The sequence below is a fragment of the Bos indicus genome, chromosome 16 (genome assembly GCF_029378745.1).
Source record: "Bos indicus isolate NIAB-ARS_2022 breed Sahiwal x Tharparkar chromosome 16, NIAB-ARS_B.indTharparkar_mat_pri_1.0, whole genome shotgun sequence".
In the NCBI taxonomy this organism is placed as follows: domain Eukaryota; kingdom Metazoa; phylum Chordata; class Mammalia; order Artiodactyla; family Bovidae; genus Bos; species Bos indicus.
The window spans coordinates 74,499,465-74,514,157 of NC_091775.1; the positions used below are offsets into that span (position 1 = coordinate 74,499,465).

A 14,693-nucleotide genomic window follows, 5' to 3' on the forward strand; every position below is an offset into this window, starting at 1 on the left:
GGGGCTCATCTGTCTATTAATCTGCTCTGGGCTCAACAGAGCACACGTCCCTGAGGACTCACATGAAGTCCCCATGAAGACTTGGGGGCAATTGTTTTGACTTGGCTGTGCCTTCCTAAGCGAGTCACCCAGCCTCTCTGGGTGTCAGTCAATTGGTCAGTCGGTCATTACATAGAACTTATTTTGAGTATGCTGCTGCTTAGTCACTTCAGTCATGTCCGACTCTGCGACCCCATGGGCTGCAGCTCGCCAGGCTCCTCTGTCCCTGGGTTTCTCCAGGCAAGAATACTGGAGTGGGTTGCCAGGCCCTGCTCCAGGGGAATTTTCCCAACCCAGGGATTGAACCCGGGTCTCCTGCATTGCAAGCAGATTCTTTGTCATCTGAGCCACCAGGGAAGCCCTTTTTGAGCATAGGAAAGAAAAAAGTCAACATCAGATACAGTTGCTGCTGTCAGGAAACACAGACTGTTTGGTAGTAGAAACCACACACGCAGGAAAATGAGGGTGCACTTGGCCCGTTTACTTGCCTTTACCAGATCCAACCAGGCCATTCTGAAGGAGACCAGCCCTGGGATTTCTTTGGAAGGACTGATGCTAAAGCTGAAACTCCAGTGCTTTGGCCACCTCATGCGAAGAGTTGACTCGTTGGAAAAGACTCTGATGCTGGGAGGGATTGAGGGCAGGAGGAGAAGGGGATGACAGAGGATGAGATGGCTGGATGGCATCACTGACTCGATGGACGTGAGTCTGAGTGAACTCCGGGAGCTGGTGATGGACAGGGAGGCCTGGTGTGCTGTGATTCATGGGGTCGAAAAGAGTCGGACACGACTGAGCGACTGAACTGAACTGAACTGAACTGAACCAGGTTGTGATGTGGTTTGCTTATTTTTCTGTTTCCGCCAGCATTAAGAACTCCTCTATGGCAGGGATTATTCTTGTATCCTTGGGCCCTAGCACAATGACAGATGAATAACTGATGCTCCAGAAATGTTTACTGAAGAAACATAAGAGACCCAGGAGTGACTAGACACATTCACAGGGGTCAGTGGGGCTTCCTGGGTGGCTCAGCGGTAAAGAACCCACCTGCAATGCAGGGGCCCCGAGAGATGCATGTTCAATCCCTGGGTCAGGAAGATCCCCTGGAGGAGGGCATGGCAACCCACTCCAGTATTCTTGCCTGGAGAATCTCATGGACAGAGGGGCCTGGCAAGCTATAGTCCGTGGAGTTTGAAAGAGTCAGACGCAACTGAAGCGACATAGCGCGCGTACAGCAAGGGTCAGTGAGTTTGTACAATTCGAATCGAAAGCACTCTGATTCAGGTGGATTAATCAGGCAAAACTTTCCAGAAGTAAGAGTCTCTATTTTGAAAGCTGTGAAAGGGGCCAGGTGTTAGGGTGAAAGAAAGTTGGTTCACTTGCGGTTGATATGATCTGCTTACGGAAAGAATGAGAAAAGCTTGGGTTTGACTTCCATTTCCAGCACTACTTGCCGTATGACCCTGAGTATGTTATTGGAACATCTCTGAGCCTCAGTTTCCTCATCTGTACAATAGGGATAAGCATGGTCAATTCTCAGGGTTATGATAGGATTACATAAGGCAACATGTAAGAGTGCCCAGCTCAGTGCTGGCCACAGAGTGGTTTGTTCAGTATATCATGCCAACTGAAACTTTCGTACTACATAACATGTGCCAAGGACTTCCCTGGTCGCTCAGCTAGCAATGCAGGAGAATCCACATTGCAATGAGTTCCAAAGAATCTGCCTGCAATGCTGGAAACCCCGGTTTGATTCCTAGGTTGGGAAGATCCCCTGGAGAAGGAATAGACTACACAGTCCAGTATTCTTGTCTGGAGAATCCCAAGGACAGAGGAAGCTGGCGGGCTGCAGTCCACGGGGTCCCAAAGAGTCAGAAGTGACTAAGCGACTAAGCACAGCACAGCACAGCACAGCAACACGTGCCAAGCCCTGTGCTACCTGCTTTATTCCTCATAAGAGGCCCTATGAGTGTTAAATAATTATCCCCATTTTATAGATGAGCAAACTGAGGCACAGGGGACCTTAAATAACTTGACTAAGGTGGTCAGGTCGTAAGCCAGGAAGTGGGGTAGGGAGGATAAGAATTTGAACCAGAATGCGCTCCCAATGCTCTGCTTTTCCTCTCTGCCGCCCTGGTGCCGCCTTTGTCTTGCAGCCTGTGAGTGTGATCCCGACGGGGCAGTACCTGGAGCACCCTGTGACCCCCTGACTGGCCAGTGTGTGTGCAAGGAGCACGTGCAGGGGGAACGCTGTGACCTGTGCAAGCCGGGGTTCACGGGGCTCACCTTCTCCAACCCGCAGGGCTGCCACCGTGAGTAGAGGGTCCCAGCCTGCCGTGGGGCGGGGCAGCGGCCCTGGGGCCGGCCCTGCTCCCCATGCGGTGTGCCGGGCCGCTGTGCCAGCAGCCTCCTGCAGGCCTGACTTGGAAGGGGGACAGAGCCCGCCCGGGGGAGGCGGGCGGCTGGCCAAGTGGCCAGGTGCTGGGACTGGAGGGAAAGCGTGGCGGCCTGGCTTTCCAGGTTTTCTGCGGGGGAGCGGCCCTGCCGGGTTCGTCTCCCTGATGCGTGTCCTCTGGGGGGTGGTGGGGACAGATTTGGGTGCCCCGCCCCCAGCTCAGCAGCCCCTTTCCTGTGCAGGCTGTGACTGCAGTGTCCTGGGCGCCCGGCGGGACGTGCCGTGTGACGAGGAAACTGGGCGCTGCGTGTGTCTGCCCCACGTGGTGGGCCCCAAGTGTGACCAATGTGCCCCCCACCACTGGAAGCTGGCCAGCGGCCGGGGCTGCGAGCCCTGTGCCTGCGACCCGCACAACTCCCTCGGCCCCCAGTGCAACCAGGTACACTGCGAGCTGGCCCCCACGCCCCTGGAGAGCCCCGGAACGTCCCTCCCTGTGGCTCTCGGCCTTGGCAGGCCCGAATACGTGCGCCTGCGGCGGGGCGTCCTGGGTCTGACTGCGGAGCTTGTGTCCTGGCGGGAGCCCCTGCGGCTGGGGTGCGCCGGGGAGTCCCGCTCGCTGACCCGCTCTCCCCCGCAGTTCACAGGGCAGTGCGCCTGTCGGGAAGGCTTCGGGGGCCTGACCTGCCGCGCCGCAGCCATCCGCCAGTGTCCCGACAGGACCTATGGAGATGCAGCCGCAGGATGCCGAGGTGCGCTGTCTGAGTGGTGGGGGCTACGCCGTGGGGGGTGCGTGCTCGGCTGGGCTTGTGCTGGGGGGCGTGTGGGTCTGTGGTGTCTGGTCCACGGGGGCTGGGCCCTGGCAGCCCGTGAGAGTACTTGGCCCCTGCTAGCCCATCCCCATGTCCCCGTGTTTCTATGTCTCCATGTCCCCGTGTCCCGGTGACAGGAGGGCTGCTTTGCGCCTCTCTTCCCTGAGAAAGCGTCTCCCAGCTGTGGGGCAACCCCCTCCTCCCTCTCCACTGATGCGGAAAGTGAGCCCCGCGGTGGTCAGTTTGGCAAGTGGTGGCGAGAGCAGGCAGACCCCAGTCTGTTCCCAGCCCTGTTGCCCCCGGCGGGGTTGCTCCCCGTCTCTGGGCCTCGGCCTCCTCGCCTGGGAAGGGGCACCCTGCCTCGGGTGCTTGCGCCCGTGATGGTGGGAGAGCAAGCGTGCCCACCCCGCCAGAGCGGGTGCGGGTCAGAGTGCACGCGTGCGCTCGGGGAGCGAAGCTCGGGGCCGCGCCTGCACGAAGGGGCTGCTGAGTGAGCCCCGCCGCCCTCGCCGTGGCTCCCCGGCCTGGAGCGCTGGCCCCTGACCATCCTTTCTCCCGCCCCAGCCTGTGACTGCGACTTCCGGGGCACCGAGGGGCCAGGCTGCGACAAGGCCTCGGGCCGCTGCCTCTGCCGCCCCGGCTTGACGGGGCCGCGCTGTGACCAATGCCAGCGGGGCTACTGCGACCGCGCCCCGGTGTGCGTGGCCTGCCACCCCTGCTTCCAGACCTACGACGGCGGCCTCCGGGAGAGGGCCCTCCGCCTGGCCGGCCTCCGCAATGCCTCCGCCGCCCTGTGGCCCCAGCCGGGCCTGGAGGACCACGGTCTGGCCTCGCGGATGCTGGACGCCAAGAGCAAGATGGAGCAGATCCAAGCCACCCTCGGCGATGCCTTGGTCACGGAGGAGGAGGTGGCCCAGGTGGCCAATGCCATCTTCTCCATCAGGTCATTCCCTCTCCCCACCGAGCCGTTGGGGTCCACGGAGGGGCCCATATTGCTTACAGCCCTTTACCCTCTACCAAGCCTTTTCCTAGGGCTTCCCTGGTGACTCAGAAGATAAAGAACTTAACTGCAATGCAGGAGACCCAGGTTCGATCCCTGGGTCGGGAAGATCCCCTAGAGAAGGGAATGGCACCCACTCTGGTATTCTTGCCTGGAGAATCCCATGGACAGAGGATTAGTCTGTCTAGGGCTAGTCCATGGGGTCGCAAAGAGTCGGATAAGACCGAGCAACTTCCACGTTTCACTTTCAAGCCTTTTCTTGGACACCTCTCTTTTTCACCGTCACTGCAGTCCTGGGAGGTTGGTGGAATGGGTGTTACTATGTCAGTCTTGCCAGTGAGGAAATGGGCACAGCTTGGTGACATGACAGAACCAGCTATCCACAGAGGGGCAGAGTGGGGGACCAGGAGTGCAGGCGCCAGCCCAAGTGCCTGGTGCTCCTGCGGGCGTCAGCTCTGGATGAGTCACCCTGATGGAGGGCATCCGAGAGGCAGGGCTCTGAAAATAACTTGTGTTTGCCTTTGGAACGGGAGCGGTCCCACCCACAGCCCCCTCCTACCAGCAGAGGCCTCTTCTCAGTGAGGTTTGGTTCCGAAGTTTTCATAATGAGTTTTGCCTTCCCTGAGCCCTTGCTGACTCGCTGACCGTGGGGGGCCCGAGCCACCCCGGTATGCGGTTGGCCTTGGTCTCAGAGCTGAGCAGGGAGCCTATGGGTATCTAATGGGCTGGGCGTGCCGGCCTGGAGGGGCCTCCTGAAGGATGGTGCACATGGAGCAGAGGCTGGCCACGGAGAAGGGGAGGCTAGTGGCAGGGACTGGTCAGGTGGAGCTGCAGAGGGCCGGGGAGGGAGGAGTCTCTGCAAACTCAGTGACCATGGGTCAGGGCAGGTGACCCCCTTCGGGCAGAAACAGACCGACAGGTCAGCAGCTCTGGGAGCCCTGGTGGGGAGAGGAGAGACTCGGGTGCCCAGGGTCCAGGCGTGGCTGATGGCAGCCTGTAGGGACCCCAGGAGGAGAGGGTCAGGGAAGCTCCTCGTGGAAGCTGGTGTGGGGACGCAGAGGAGAGCTGGGAGCCTTAGGCTCACACCCATCCAGGAGAGAGAGGTTTTTCTGGATCTGCCTGCCTATGGATGGAGGGAGACGATGCTGGCTTTAGCGTGGCAGAATCCTCTCCCGTCTGCGGCTTTCCCTGATGGCCTCTGTTTCTCCTGACTCAGTAGCTGTTTCTCCGGGGGCATGGCTGGGTCTGGGAAGCAGCCCCTCTCCTGTATTTTAGTGGAAACTTCTCCCCCTACCTTAGGCGGACGCTTCAGGGCCTACAGCTTGATTTGCCCCTGGAGGAGGAGACCTTGTCCCTCCCGGGAGACCTGGGGAGTCTGGACAGGAGCTTCAATCGCCTCCTCGTCACATATCAGAGCAAGAGGGAGCAGTTTGAAAAGATAAGCAGTGCCGACCCTTCAGGTGAGCGGGGTGAGGGGGGAGCGTGGAGACTCCACGCCGGGCCAGGCTTCAGCTCCCCTCCCGCTGGTCCTCCGCCTCCAGGCCTGGGGGGTCCAGGGCTGGCTCAGTGAACCTCTCTTCTTTCCCCTCCTGCACCAGGAGCCTTCCGCATGCTGACTGCAGCCCATCAGCGGTCATCCCAGGCTGCTCAGCAGGTCTCGGACAGCTCCCGCCGGTTGCTGCAGCTCAGGGATAGCCGGAGAGAGGCGGAGAGGCTGGAGCAGCAGGTGGCAGGAGGACCAGGAGCCGGTGGTCCCCAGCTCGCGGCCCTGAGGCTGGAGATGGCCTCCGTGCCTGATCTGACGCCCACCATCAACCAGGTGACGCCTGTTGCGGAGCCCGACTTTCCCCCTCTGGCCCCCTGGCCTGGCTTGTCACACACCAACGGCTGCCCCACCGTTCCCACCGGGGCTGTGTAGACCCCACCACCACCCCATCCATCCTGACCCTCAGCCCCTGCATGGGCTGCTCAGCAGCGACGGAGCCAACCAGTTTCTGGGGGCCCGGTTGCCACAGAGACGTCTGTTGGCTGTTGGCTTCCCAGGTGTGGGATGGGAGTGGTTGTTGCAGAGCCTTGGGGACCCCTTTTGACACCCCCATCTCTCCACAGCTCTGTGGGGGCTCCAGGGAGATGCCTTGCACCCCGGGAGCCTGCCCTGGGGAGCTCTGTCCCCGAGACAACCGCACGGCCTGTGGCTCCCGCTGCAGAGGCGCCCTCCCCAGGGCAGGTGGGGCCTTGTGGACGGCGGGGCAGGTGGCCGAGCAGCTGCGGGCCTTCAGCACCCAGCTCCAGCAGACCAGGCAGATGGTAGGTGTGGCGGGTGGCGGTGGGCACCCGTAGTCAGGGGAGGCAGAGGGGACAGAGCCCCCGGGCGAGTCAGAGCTCCCGTTTGGCAGCCAGGAGACACAATCCCAGAGGTGTCAGCTGACTTGCCCGCATGGCCCCACAGCCAGTGGGGCATCTCAGGTGACTCTAGTGGAAAAGAACCCGCCTGCTGGTGCAGGAGACATAAGGTACTCAGGTTCAGTCTCCCCTGGAGGAGGGCATGGCAGCCCACTCTAGTACTCTGGCATGGAGAATTCCCATGGACAGAGGAGCCTGGTGGGCTACAGTTTATGGGGTCACGAAAGACTCGGACATGACCTAAGTGACTTAGCAGGCGGCAGGCATCACGGCAAGTGAGAGATGGAGGCCAGTGTTTCTACATCACTTCTTGTGAGGCCAAACAAAGCTAGTTACACGTCTCCCAGGTGGATCCCAGGTAGCCAATGCCTGCAGACCCCCACCCCCTCCATGGGGGCCGCCGAGAGGCTCCCTTGGGGACTTTGACCCCCGCTGACCCACAGCGTGTGTCCGCAGATCAGGGCAGCGGAGGAGGCCGCCTCGCAGGTCCAGTCGGACACTCAGCGCCTGGAGACGCAGGTGAGCGCCAGCCGCTCCCAGATGGAGGAGGACGTCAGACGCACGCGGCTCCTCATCCGGCAGGTGCGGGAGTTCCTCTCAGGTGAGCCGGTCCTCACCCTCCCTTGGGCTGATGTGTCCATGCCTGCTGGCCCGCAGGGCCCTGTTTGCTGTCCCCCGATCCCCCACCCCCTACTTCCCATTCCTCCATCAGCGCCTCCTCACCCTTGACCAGTCCGCGTTTTCACCTGGGTGGCTGCTTCCTCTCCCATCTCCTTCCAGCCTCTTCTCCACCCAACAGCCTGAAGCATCTTTGAAACATGTGCAGGTGGGGTGGCATTCCATGCATACCTAACATCCTTCATTCCACAGCCTCTGTCACCTCCTGGATGTGGCTTGGAGCCCGGCTGTTTGACTCACGAACTGTCCTTGAACAGGCCAGCTCTCTATTTGACTCACAAACTGTCCTTGAACAGGTCAGCTCTCGCTAACCTCAGGGGTGCTCTCTCTCTTTCTCCGTCTGGGATGCTGTCTCCAAGGCGACTGATTCTTGCCCTCCAGGTCTGAGTGTACATATCTCCCTCGAGGGGACTTTCCTGATCACCTTCTCTGGTCAACCCCCTCCCCCAGCCCCCTCTGGAGTCGGCCCTTCACTGCTCTGAGCCTGTGGTTGTTGAATTCTTCTGTCAACGAGGGTGTTGCTTGTCTCCGCACCAGACTCTCAACTCCAAGAGGCCAGGGACGGCTGTGTGTCTTGTTCACTGTGTCCCTGAAAAAGCACCCAGTGTTGGCTGAATGAGTAAAGGAACCCGAGGCACTCCTGAGCTGCCCTGGGGAGTGGCAAAAGATCCCAGCACAGGGCTCAGGAAATTTGTTGAACTTTGAGCAAGTTGCTTTCCTCTTTGCCTCCATGTTCGCTTCTGCCAACCGAGATGAGAGTATTTTACAAGTTTATTCTGGGCATCAAGCAACTGATGGAAAATGTGTTTTGAAAAATGAAAGGTTCCTCAAGAATATGAACCAATATTACTATATTTCTGGTCCCTGACAGGGTATTTGCTTGGCTGGGAGCCAAGGGCCTGGTGTAACAGTATTTCCTCCTGCTATTATTGGGGTGCCTTGGCTCCAAGAGCCCAGAGCTCCCTCCTGAGTGCATGTGGCAGGTTGGAGAGAAGCAGGAAGGATCCGCCTGATGTGCCCCGAGTGGCCCCAGGCCAGGCTGCAGTCAGCACCCCCTGGAGATCCTCAGAATGGGGACGTGCCGCGTGCATGCTGGCCAGTGGGGCCTAACAGTGGACGAAGGGGCAGGCCAGAGTTTGGGGCTCAGCCTCCCAGATAAGGAGGCCTTGCCCCCGAGTGAAGCCGAGTAAGGCTGACCCCCTCCTCCTGCATCGACCCCAGAGGTGAGAGGGGGTCAGGAGCCTCTCCTTGGGGTGCTGCCCCAGCTCCTGTGAATGGGCAGGGAGCTGCCGGGCTGTGGGATGCCTGCTGCCCCCTCAACTCAGATTGAGTCCTGGGACAGGACGCAGGGCAGAGAGGAGAAGAGGGGCCTCAGCCAGGATGGGAAGGAGCCAGGGCAGTTCTTACAGTCTCCAAGGTTCTCGTGTCCAGGCTCCTACTGCAGCGGCATGCGTAGCAGCTGCTGTGGGCACGCAGGGTCACCCAGCGAGGGCGGGAGAGCGTGAGGCCAGTGGAGGAGGGAGGGGACCCCGTCTTTCCCAGGTCTTCAACGGGAGTGACAAAAATAGTAAATCAGGTGTACGGAGTTCTTACTAAGCGCCAGGCACTGTTCTAAAGTGCCTCACGTGGATTACATTATTTAATCCTGCATGCCTGCCACTTTGTAGATGAGGACGCCAGACACAGGGAGGTTAAGAAGCCTGCCCACGGGCACCCAGCTTGGAGCGGGTGTGGGTAGGGCTCGCCTAACTCCAGGGTCCACACTCTAGATCATTGCACTCTGAGATGGAGGCCCCCCACCTCGCCACACACACACACACACACACACACACACACACACACACTTGCTTCCTTGTGTTTGCTCATATTCATCTTCTTGCTTTCTCTCCCCTGCTCTGCCTTGCACCTGCTAATTCCTATCCACCCTCTAAGCATCCTCTAAGTATCTCAGTCTCCAGGAAGCCTCTCTGGACCCGTCAGAGCGGGTTAGCCGCCCCTCCAAGGGCACCTAAGTGGTTAGATGCCCCTCCGCAGGTGCCGCCCTCACACCCCGTGCTTGGCCCCATCACCCAGGGTTGTGCTCCCTGGTCCCCCTAGATTCCAAGCTCCACGAGGGCAGGGACCAAGTCCATCTGGTTTGCAGCCTCTGCGCCCCACGTCCTGCTGCTCAGAGCGGTGAAAGTTTGCTGAGCCCACCCTGAGACTCAGAAGCCCACGAAACTGTGTGATTCAGACCAAGCCCTCGGGCGCAGCTGAAGTGAAACGGAACGGAGGAAGGGCAGGCGCTCGGTGGGGGTGTGCTAGCCGTGGGCTGTTGTCTAGGAAGGCGTGTCTAAGCTGCATTTTGAGAGTAGGACTCTGGGTTAGGCGAGCAGTTGATGGTCTCTACTGGGAGGTCCTTGTGAAAGCAGGTGGTTGGGGAAAATCTCACTTGATTAAACTCAGCTGCAGTCATGCCCTGGGCTCCTGCAATGTGCTGCTCTGGCCCCGTAAGAACCCAGCAGCAAAGAGGCACGGTTTCCACCTTCCAGGAATGTCCTTCCATCTGGCATGGGGAGGGGATTTGGTCTGGGACCTGTGTAGCCACCTGGTGAGGAAGCTTTTGATTGCAGAATAAGGCTAGACCTGGGGCCCCCAGAAAAGTCCCAGTCACGGGGCAAACCATCTGGATAGGCAATGCCCTCTTCCTTCCCACAGCGGTACCAGTGGAATCTGTAGAGTGACCACGGGGAAGGAGACGCCACCTCTGTACATCTGATCTTACTCTCTGACCCGGAGGTGGTTTGTGAAATTCCTGATAATTGTTTCCTATCAGCTCCTTCCACAGATCGGGAGACTGAGCTCAGAGAAGCTAGCTAACTTGGCCTAGGTGGCTTGAGTAGAAAAGGGGAAGCCTGGGTCTGGAGCCCCTTAAGCCACTCATTCGCTGTATACAGAGTGCCTCCGAGTGCCAGGCACCGTGCTCAGGGCTGGGCTATAGCCGTGGCTGAATGGCAGTCCCTGTCCTCACGTTGCTTACGTTCTAGTGGGGAGTCAGACGGAAGATCTGACAAACGAGTAAATTGTTCGGCATGTGGGTGGTGATAAACGTTCGGGAGAATGATGAAGCTGAGTATGAGGAGAGGGAACGTTGGCAGAGGGTGCAGATTACCACCCTCGATCAGATGGCCGGGGCCCGCCTCCCTCAGAAGGTGATGTGTGAGCAAAGCCCTGATGATCATCTGCCTTTGCACAAACAAGCACTCTGGCCCGAGGTGGAGGGGGCACGTGGCAGGGGTCTTATTGCCAAGGAAGCAGTTCCAGTTCCTGGCTGGTGTCCCCACTCCGGGGCCGCTTACGTCTGCGCTCCAGGCATTGTTCGGGGCCAGCTGCCTGGCACTGCCTCCTCTCTCCAGCCTGCAACTTCCTGTGGTGCCACATAGTTGCCACAGCTGTGCCAACACCCCTCCTCCCACAGCAAGGCGCCCGGAAATTCTCAGAGCAGGGTGCCTGGGAGGGGAGGGCGGCAGCTCTGTGGGCAGCTAGTCGGAGATGCCACGGATGCCGCTGGGCCTGGGGGAGGCCTATGACCTTGGGGGAACATGTCTGGGCTCCCCCAGTCCAATGGGCGGCTTGTCTTCCAGATCCCGACACTGACACAGCCACCATCCAGGAGGTCAGCGAGGCTGTGCTGGCCCTGTGGCTGCCCACCGACTCGGCCACAGTCCTGCAGAAGATGAACGAGATCCAGGCCATTGCGGCCAGGCTCCCCAACGTGGACCTGGTGCTGTCCCAGACCAAGCAGGATGTTGCTCGGGCTCGCAGGCTGCAGGCCGAGGCCGAGCAGGCCAGGTATGGCCTGGCGTCCTGAACTCTTCTCCCAGGACTGGGCTGGGGTTTTGCTCCCTGGCTGTGTGGCTGGAAGCAAGAGAGGAACCTCTATAAATCAGGGGGGTCCTGGGAGACAGGAGGGGTGCTGACTGTGGTGGCAGATGGTCAAGTGATACCCAGCGTCCAGGCTCAGGTTCACTCAGTGTGGCCCCGCCTTCCATACTGGACACCGTCCCCAAGGGCCGCCTCAGCTCTTGCGGTTGGGGAAGTTCAGTTCAGTTGCTCAGTTGTGTCCAACTCTTTGGGACCCCATGAACCACAGCACACCAGGCCTCCCTGTCCATCACCAACTCCCGGAACTTACTCAAACTCATGTCCATTGAGTCGGTGATACCATCCAACCATCTCATCCTCTGTCGTCCCCTTCTCCCGCCTTCAGTCTTTCCCAGGATCAGGGTATTTTCAAACAAGTCAGCTCTTCACATCAGGTGGCCAAAGTATTGGAGTTTCAACTTCATCATCAGTCCTTCCAATGAATATTCAGGACTGATTTCCTTTAGGATGGACTGGTTGGATCTCCTTGTAGTCCAAGGGACTCTCAAGAGTCTTTTCCAATACCACAGTTCAAAAGCATCAATTCTTTGGAGCTCAGCTTTCTTTATAGCCCAACTCTCACATCCATACATGATTACTGGAAAAACCATAGCCTTGACTAGACGGACCTTTGTTGGCAAAGTAATGTCTCTGCTTTTTAATATGCTGCTAGGTTGGTCATAACTTTTCTTCCAAGGAGTAAGCATTTTTTAATTTCATGGCAGCAGTCATCATCTGCAGTGATTTTGGAGCCCTAAGAAATAAAGTTAGCCACTGTTTCCACTGTTTCCCCATCTATTTGCCATGAAGTGATGGGACCGGATGCCATGATCTTAGTTTTCTGAATGTTGAGCTTTAAATCAACTCTTTCACTCTCCTCTTTCACTTTCATCACGAGGTGTTCATCACTTTCATCACGTGGTTGGGGAAAGCGAACCTTATTAAACTCAGCTGTAATCACGGCCTGGGCTCCTGCAGTGTGTTGCGCTGGTCCCCAGAGGAGACAGCAGTAAAGAGGCTTGGTTTCCACCTTCCAGGAATATCCTTCCATCTGGCATGGGGAGGGGGGCTTACTAGGGTCCTGGAATGGAAAGCTACTACTGAGTTAGTTCTCAGCCTCTTTCCTTGGCTGGAGAAGGTACTGTCCGGGACTGGAGAGCGCTTTCACTCAGAGCTCTCCCTGAGTGAATTCTCCACTGTCCCTTGTGCCCGTCCCGCCCCAGGAGCCGGGCCCATGCGGTGGAGGGCCAGGTGGAAGAAGTCCTGGGGGCCCTGCGGCAGGGCACGCTGGCGCTGCAGGAGGCCCAGGACACCATGCGGGGCACCCGCCGCTCCATGCGGCTCATCCAGGACAGGGTCGCTGAGGTAAGTGTCCCACGTGGGGGAATGAACGTTCAGACCCGGGCATGAGGCAGAGACAGTGTCAGGAAGGGACCTGGCTGGGAGCTGAGATGGGGCCCTAAAGAATCAGGGGCTACAAGCCTTGGCCTGGCTTCGAGCTTTTAGTTTTCTGGCCTCGTGGCTGATGCAGAAGCAGGGGTGGCCTGTGAGCTCCGGCAGGAGTAAGGGGGGATGGTCAGCTGAGCCGGTGAAGGCTGGGAGGCTTGTATGCTGGGGGCAGTTAGGGGATTGGATGGGGGTGATAGTGATGCCCTGATTGGAGGCATCAGTTTTTGTGGCCCAAAAACTGGAAAGAAGACCGAAGGTCGCTGCCTATGAGACCCACCCCAAACCCCCGGTCTCTCTTTTTCCACAAAGGTTCAGCAGGTACTGGGACCAGCAGAAAGACTGGTGACCAGCATGACGCAGCAGCTGGGGGGCTTCCGAGCACGGATGGAGGAGCTTGGCCGCCGGGCCAGGCAGCAGCAGGCACAGGCAGCCCAGGCCCGACAGCTGGCAGAGGAAGCCAGCAAGGAGGCGCTGAACGCGCAGGAGGTACGAAGAGGGCAGAGAGAGCCCGAGGAAGCACTGTCAGTGGGAGCAGGAGTGGGCTCTGTACACTTGATAAGACCACGGCTCCAAAGCATTTTGCATGGGCATGGTCGCTTCAGTCCTGTCCAACTGTTTGTAATCCTGTGGACTGTAGCCCGCCAGGCTCCTCTGTCCATGGACATTCTCCAGGCAAGAATATTGGAGTGGGTTGCCATGCCCTCCTCCAGGGGATCTTCCTGGCCCAGGGATCGAACCTGTCTCTTATGTCTCCTGCATTGGCAGGTGGGTTTTTTACCTCTAGCATCACCTGGGAAGCACCTCCCCCACCAAAGCACTTTAAGTACCAGTTACTCTGAAATATACCTGGGGTGGGGGGTAGATGGAGCTTCTGGATTCTTACACCTTTGGCTGCTTTTGGTGGAGCCACTTTGGGGATGTTGGAAACAGCTGGTCCAGTTCCTCTCCTTTCACAGACAAAGTGGATTTTGTCCAGGCACAACGCTTGTCTACAAAGCAGGGCTCTTGACACCCGACCCAGAGCTTATCCTCTGTCTGCGGCTTCCCAGCCCAGACAGGCACTCTTGATTTAGCACAACCTGAGCCCCATCACTGTCAGAATTAGATCAGAGAGAAGGTCAGAGGGCCATTCTCAACATCTCCAGGGTACCGGTGGTCCTGGTACAATGGCCAAGCTGCCAGGCATGCTATTAAGTGACAGCCATGTATCCGGCCCTGCGCTGGCAGTGAGCTGGGAAGTGACAGGCGCTGCGGATGGAGGGAAGTACAGAAGTTAAGGTGTGATTTGTGGCCCAGGGGCTTTTATAGAGCAGACCCACCCCATGGGGGATATTAAAAGGCACCTCATCTCCGTGTCCAGATGTGGGTGATATCAACTCCTTTAGCCAAAGGCCTTTAGGACTTTGGACGATGGTGATGATGGTGATGCAGAAATGGTTTTTCCTTTTTTTCAGGGGTTTGAGAGAGTAAAGCAAAAATATGCTGAGTTAAAGGACCGGTTGGATCAGAGCTCCATGCTGGGAGAACAGGGCAGCCGGATTCTGAGTGTCAAGACGGAGGCGGAGGAACTGTTTGGGGAGACCATGGAGATGATGGACAGGATGAGAGGTGAGGGAGTGGTCCAGGGCCTTGGACCGCGGGGCATCCCTGAAGGCTGCTGCCAACCCAGGGTTTCTGAGGCCCACCCTTTGGAGCTAGCAGTACTAGGGGAGTGAGAGCAATTGGGATTTCCTGAGTGCCTAACAGGGACAAGGCCTAGAATGGGGCTGTGAGCAATGTGGTGATGTTCACAAAACTAGGCCTGCCTTTGAGGAGCTTGCAATTCAGAGGGGGGCATTTTTTCCTGTTGGCCATTAGCTTCATGAAACTGCATTTAACAGCACAAGGAGATCTGTGATGAAAGCCTGAATAATAGGCGCTTGAGGGGCTCAGAGGATACATAATGTCAGAGGGAAATGTTCAGTGACGGCAGTGTTCAAAAAAGATCAGATTTGAGGTGGGCCTGGAAGGATGAGGCTGT

General features: G+C 58.3%; 1 protein-coding gene across 5 annotated transcripts in view; it reads left to right on the forward strand.

The window, feature by feature from the left end:
* Window positions 1-14,693, forward strand: part of LAMB3 (laminin subunit beta 3) — a 50,320-nt gene that overhangs the window by 33,017 nt on the left and 2,610 nt on the right. For all 5 annotated transcript variants that reach the window (XM_070768661.1, XM_019976742.2, XM_019976739.2 and 2 more), the window contains 12 exons: window positions 2,193-2,348; window positions 2,674-2,870; window positions 3,069-3,180; window positions 3,805-4,183; window positions 5,540-5,700; window positions 5,839-6,059; window positions 6,350-6,547; window positions 7,100-7,244; window positions 10,945-11,152; window positions 12,448-12,589; window positions 12,983-13,159; window positions 14,128-14,281. In XM_070768661.1, coding sequence (XP_070624762.1) covers window positions 2,193-2,348; window positions 2,674-2,870; window positions 3,069-3,180; window positions 3,805-4,183; window positions 5,540-5,700; window positions 5,839-6,059; window positions 6,350-6,547; window positions 7,100-7,244; window positions 10,945-11,152; window positions 12,448-12,589; window positions 12,983-13,159; window positions 14,128-14,281 — 2,250 coding nt within the window. The remainder of the gene's footprint in view (window positions 1-2,192; window positions 2,349-2,673; window positions 2,871-3,068; window positions 3,181-3,804; window positions 4,184-5,539; window positions 5,701-5,838; window positions 6,060-6,349; window positions 6,548-7,099; window positions 7,245-10,944; window positions 11,153-12,447; window positions 12,590-12,982; window positions 13,160-14,127; window positions 14,282-14,693) is intronic.